Source organism: Vigna unguiculata, chromosome 4, assembly GCF_004118075.2.
Source record: "Vigna unguiculata cultivar IT97K-499-35 chromosome 4, ASM411807v1, whole genome shotgun sequence".
NCBI classification, from domain to species: Eukaryota; Viridiplantae; Streptophyta; class Magnoliopsida; order Fabales; family Fabaceae; genus Vigna; species Vigna unguiculata.
The window spans coordinates 13,975,432-13,981,904 of NC_040282.1; the positions used below are offsets into that span (position 1 = coordinate 13,975,432).

Genomic DNA, 6,473 nt, shown 5'->3' on the forward strand with positions numbered 1-6,473 from the left:
TGACTTGCTTATTGCAACCTAGCTTCATACTGCTTTCCGTCCTCCGAGTCTGATTCTCCAAGCCAACACAACTTTACCACTTTACCAGTTCTTAGCTAACATTTGATGGCAGATTATTATAATGACTCGTGTTCCGTTTAATATCTAAGTTATCCCCTTTAGTCCGATGTGACTTGCTTCATCAAATAATAACTTGTTACTATATGAATTTAGCTGATGTACAGAATATGCCAAGATGATAAATTTGTGTAAGTTATTTTTACTGTTTTGAGCTTTCTTGCATGTTTCCTTAGCTGTTTTGAGTTGTAGAAAAGTGTTTTGAAATCTTTAGGTAGTCCTAATAGTTTTTAGCTATTAGAGTTTATGTTTTAATTTATCCTTATTTTCTTTAAATGTATTAAGACAAGCTTGAATATTGAAAATCTAATTAGCTGCTCTAAAATGTTTTCAATCCTATAAGCATATTTTTCAATTCTTTATCCATTCTCAGAAGACTTGAAGATGAACTTTTCAACCTCAAGTAAGTCTAAGTCAAAACCTGAAGTGAGTACTCATTCTTCACTACCTAGTACTCAACCTCCAAGACTTGAAGTACAAATTCCAACCTCAATTACACCTCAAGCAAATATTCAACAAGGTCCTTCATTTTCATTTTCCCCTCCACTTCTATCTGCATCTCAAGCAAGTATTTAACAAGGTCCTAAATATGTTTGTCCTCCACCTCCATCTACACCTCAGCCAAGTAATTTGTTTTGTCATATTCTATATATATTTTGTATTCTGTTTTATATTTTTTATTTTGTATATATTCTATTATACATTAGATTCTGTATATATCAATTTGATTTTATATTCATTTTTAGGAATATCTAACCAATGTATTTTCAGGAACCTTGAAAGTGAGGATATCTTCAACTAGCCAACCCCTAATTGCACCTCAATCTAATTCTCAGCCACCACATCAATCTTTTCCTGTATATGAACCAACAATACCAACTACATCACATTCATATTCTGAAAATGAAGAGGAAGAAAATGAGAAGACTGAGTTGCAAGTAGATGAACAACGGCTTGCAACCCGAAAAAGAGCATGTTCTGTTAATGTGATTGGTAAGCAACTATGTACAAAGTACTACGTAATATATTATACAGATATTTATCTTTATAATAAATTAGTAATAATTATTTCCTCATATTCCGTAGATGATCAAGGAAAGAGAATTACAAAACAACTACGAACCAATGATGTGTGGCATTTACCTCCTAATGAAAGGATTGTTGTGCAGTGGAATAATGAGGTTCAACCAATTGCAGATGGTGGAGCATTAATGAATAGGTTCTTAGCTAGCATTGCAAGAAACTCTAATTCTCTTCCCATTAGCTATTCTAGTTGGAAGAAGATTCCTAAAGATTATAAAAAAGATGTACTTAAGAACACTATTCAAGTCACCATTGTAAAAGCTTAATGTATAATTTAATTATACTATAACTCTTGTTAATTTTAATTGTTTTATGTTTTGAAGGCTAAGTTTGATGTCCATTTCGATGTTCATATAAGCCACATCCTCAAATCACTTAACATAAAGTGGAGAGACCACCGACAAGAATTATGGCAACTTAGAAATGAAGGAACACATACTAGAGATGAATTGATTGCAATGGCTCCAGCAGGAATAAATAGAGATCATTGGGCTTCTTTTGTGGATTATCGACTAAATTCAAAAACGAAGGTATATTGAAACTATTTTTCATCAACATTGTTCAAGTTAATGATTATTAATTTTTATACTTTGATGATTAGGAGTGATAGAGGCCGTACCCCACCAAATTAAAACATATTAAATGCAGTACATGAAAGTGAACCAAGTCGTCTCCCAACGACCAATATTTTCATTCAAAGCGAATTTTCCAGATGAACACAACAATAAAACACAGGGGGGGGGTTGGCAGACAGATTCGGAATGCTAATCAATAGATTAATTTAAATGCTACAGTGACTAAAACCGTATTGACATCCCTGATTCAAACGCAATTTCACTTATCATAGGCCACCAAATTAACACCAACCCTGCCTTGTCTCAATCCACTAGATAATAATTCACTAAGCGAAAATTACAATCTAGCTTCATTATGCAATTAAGTAATGCACGCATCCTTAAATTCTTGACAGCCAAGCTACATACATTAAGCATGAACGTATCTTAAACAAAACACATGCAATTACTCTGTAAATTAAGCATTGACAGATTCACCACATGCATTCCACGAATTCAGAACAAAACATGGCAGATTTCACAAAACAAGCACAACCTCAAAGCTTCATTGCATTTTTCATCAAGGAGTCAATACACGAATTTAGCTAGACATGGAAATGAGTAATTAAACACTTCAAAACTGAAATCACAAAAATCAGAACCAAGAACCCTAACTATCAAATCTGAAAACGCAATTTAAGAGCAAAAATTGAGATTTCAAAGCTTAAATGGAATGCAAAACGGTGATATCATATATAAATGCGAAAACCCCATGAATGGGTATTGTTCCAAGTCAATAAAACCCACAAAACGAACTGCCCAAGCAAGAAAACGAATTCAAAACGTAAAACCCTCAATGGCAGACCTAATTCGTGGTCATATCACCCATGCCACTCAGAATTACAAAACTGCCATTATGAGCCGCAGAATTACAAAAATGCCACTCTAGGCCTCAAATGTTGACCCATTGACTTTGCTGACGTGGAAATGACATGGAAATGATGTGGCAATGATGTGGAAAGTTTCTTCAACTAAATATTAATGTCCAAGCTCCAAAATTGCTTCACCCAAATACCTAAAAATAATTAAAAACAAAAATTAGGCCAAATAATGTGAAATTAGTCCAAATTCGGAATAGTGGCCCAATAAAGCCCAACAGATGAAAAACACTCTAATGATGAACAATTAAGCACTAATCAACTGTCTAATGGGTGCACAAAGGCTAGTGGAATAGAAGAAAATAATGACTCATCAAAATTGACCACACTTACCCTTTTGCACTCCTGGGCAAAATTAAAGAGTAAAGCAAAGCAAGGACATCACAAACATAACAAGAGAGACAAAAAGACACAAGACAAACAGACACATGACAAACGGACTCGACACAGACAAATGGAAACACATCTAACACAGAAGGATTCAAAGCTGCAAGGTATCCGTGAACATCATCCAAGCAGTTCAAAACATGTCAAGTACTCAGTTCAGCTTAAGGAGAGAATTGAAAGCAACATAACCTCACGAATATGCACTGTATCACTCAAATCTCTAGGCTACTGTTTACTCTCAAAGCACCCCTGAAAAACAAACATCAAACAGACTTGGCAAGCCTCTAGAACAAACAACCAAACCAGAAACACATGCAGGTCAAGATCAGAAGGACTTTTCAAGGTTGTAATGGGCTGAGGACTAAGGTGTGGAACATATGGATAAGTAGCTAAGAAACCAAGGAAATAGAGGAGCAATGGGGAATAAGTCTCATCAATCATGAAAGTAATCCCAAACACCAACACTTCCAACTTCGGTTCTCACACAATGCTCAAATCCAAACTCCTTTTATTTCTTTTCTTTATTCTCTTTCTTTCTTTTTGTTTTCTCTCTTTTTTTTATACAAAGAAATGCAGAGAAACAACAATTTTGAAATCCACTTTGGTGTACAAATGAGCATTCCAAGAACCAACCAACAACAAGTGCGCGCACAACCACACTTGTTGTGCGCGACCACACTAATTGAGCACCAATTCCCAAAACAATTCCAAAGCTCCAAAATTCCTAAGGTAGGAATAATTATGGTTTTTCAGGCTAAGGGCTTGTAATGAGCTGTAGAACAATGAAAGGGTATGCAGGCTCAAAAGGGTATCAACAGAAATAGTTCAAGGTAGGCTCATCTGGCTATAGGCTCACAAAACAAAATTGCCTAAATCATATCCCAACATGCATGTGTATCAGGAAAGTATCAGAAAGAGTCAAGCCAGGCCACTGTGCAAGCATTCAAGAGGCGGTATCACACAACAAAGAACAGAGAGTGGCTCAAATTCTCACACAGGATAAAACAATTCCAAAAGCAACTTGACATGCAAAGACAAAGCAAGGATATCAGTTCACAGAATAACCAACAACTCATCCTCCAAAAGTGAAGTGAGTGTTCCAAACAGAAAGCAAAAACATAACACTAACTAACACAAATTAACAAAAAGGAATAAACAAACGAAAACAACAACAGACAGACAGACCTGGACAAGTATAATAAAAGTAAAGAAGAAGGGGAAGAAAACTCCCTGAATCATGGTGAAACAGTAGTGGGGTCAAGCAGGGAAGTTTCCTCCACAATAGTATCCACCAAGGCAGGATTGCTGAGGAATGGCTTAAGACGATGCCCATTCACTTTGAAGCTCTTATCTGTGGACTGGCTTTTGATTTCAACTGCACCATAAGGATAAACATTAGTGACAACAAAAGGACCAATCCACTTTGATCTCAACTTACCCCCATGAGTCCAAGTCTGGAGTTATACAGTAAAACTTGCTGACCAACAACAAACTCCTTTCTAGCAATGGAGCTATCATGGAATCTCTTGGTCTTCTCCTTGTAGAACATAGAGTTCTGATATGCCTCCAACGGATCTCATCCAACTCGTTCAACTACAGCTTCCTTTTCCTCCCCAGCTTGATCAAGAGAGAAGTTGCATGACTTGACAGCCCAGTAGGCTCGATGCTCTATCTCCACTGGAAGTGGCATGGCTTACCAAAGACAACCCGATAAGGAACATCCCTATAGGTGCCTTGTAAGCAGTCCTGTGAGCCCATAGAGCGTCCTCAAGTCTATTGCTCCAATCCTTCTGTTGGGCTGCACAATCTTCTCCAAGATCCTCTTGATTTCTCTATTTGAGATCTCGACTTGCCCATTAGTTTGGGGGTGATATGGTGTAGAAAGTTTATGCACAACCCCGTACTTTTGAAGCAAAACCCCAAGGATCTATTGCAAAAATGGGTGCCTTGGTCACTAACAATAGCTCGAGGAACTCCAAACCTGCAAAATATGTGAGACCTAACAAAATCCACAACAACTCGAGCATCATTAGTTCTAGTGGCTTTGCTTCCACCCATTTGAAACATAATCAACAGCAAGCAAGATGTAAGTGAACAAAAGAGACAGGGAAAGGCCCATGAAATCTATACCCCAGACGTCAAACACCTCACAAAATAGCATGGGTTGTTGAGGCATCTGTTGTCTCTAAGAAATGGCTCCTCCTGCTCGTGGCATTCCTCACATGTGCTACAAATCCTCCACGCATCTTTGAAGATGGTGGGCCAATAAAATCCGCAATCTAGCACCTTACGAGCTGTCCTTTGTGTGCCAAGGTGACCACCAGGTGCAGATGAATGACAAAATTTGAGGACCGAGTCAATCTCATGGTCCGGAATGCATCTCCTGGTAACCTGATCACTGCACATTTTCCACAGATAGGGGTCATCCCAAATGTAATACCTAGCATCGCTCTTGAGTTTATCACATTGAGCTCTGGATGCTAGGGGAGGAAAAACAGAAGCAGCAAGATAATTAACAATGTTAGCAAACCAAGGTGAGGAAGAAGTAGAGAGTGTCAACAAACTTTCATCGGGAAAGTCATCCCGGATCGGTGTAGCATCATCAGTAGACCTCTCAATCCTGCTTAGGTGGTCTGCAACCAGGTTTTGTGCTCCGCTCCTATCACGGATCTCCAAATCAAATTCTTGGAGCCAGAGCATCCATCTTATCAGCCGAGGTTTTGATTCTGCCTTCTTCAACAGGTACTTAAGAGCTGCATGGTCAGTAAACACAACAACAGGAGAACCAAGCAGATAAGATCGAAACTTTTCAAGTGCAAAAACTACCGCAAGGAGCTCTTTTTCTGTTGTGGTGTAATTTGATTGGGCAACATCTAATGTCCTGGAGGCGTAGTAATTACCCTCGGCTGCTTATTATCCTTTGAGCTAGAACAGCCCCTAATGCTAGTTGGATGCATCACACATAAGCCAAATGGGCTGTCCAGTCGGGCGCCTGAATGATTGGATTGTGGTCAGGGCCTTCTTGAGGCAATCAAAAAGCCTCTTTGCATCCTTCATCAAAGATGAAATCAACATCCTTTTGCCAATAGGTTGGACAGTGGGAGGCCTTCTTACTAAAGTCTTGAATGAAGCGCCTGTAAACCCTGCATGGCCAAGAAAAGACGAACCTCTCGCACAGAAGAGGGGTAAGGCAATTGTGAAATAATTGAATCTTGGCAGGGTCAACTTCAATGCCCTTTTTTTGAAATTATGTGCCCCTACTATGCCTTGTTCTACATGAAATGACATTTCTCAAAATTGAGAACAAGGTTAGATTGGATGCACCTATTTAAAACTCTGTCCAAACTATCCAAACATGCATCAATGAGGACCCATATACAGTAAAGTTGTCCAT

General features: G+C 38.4%; 1 protein-coding gene across 1 annotated transcript; it reads left to right on the top strand.

Moving 5' to 3' along the window:
* Positions 1–501: 501 nt before the first annotated feature.
* LOC114180526 lies at positions 502–1,807 on the top strand. The gene is made up of 5 exons (XM_028066838.1): positions 502–685; positions 889–1,110; positions 1,204–1,424; positions 1,524–1,730; positions 1,802–1,807. The coding sequence occupies exons 1-5, from the start codon at positions 502–504 to the stop codon at positions 1,805–1,807; spliced, it is 840 nt and encodes a 279-aa protein (XP_027922639.1).
* The last annotated feature ends 4,666 nt before the right edge of the window (positions 1,808–6,473 follow it).

Bases quoted from the DNA above. Each gene is read 5' to 3' on its own strand.
- LOC114180526 (XM_028066838.1), top strand. From the start codon at position 502: ATGAACTTTTCAACCTCAAGTAAGTCTAAGTCAAAACCTGAAGTGAGT. The intron at 1,111-1,203 runs GTAAGCAACTAT...CATATTCCGTAG, and splicing joins ATGTTCTGTTAATGTGATTG to ATGATCAAGGAAAGAGAATT. The intron at 1,425-1,523 runs GTACTTAAGAAC...TATGTTTTGAAG, and splicing joins CTAAAGATTATAAAAAAGAT to GCTAAGTTTGATGTCCATTT.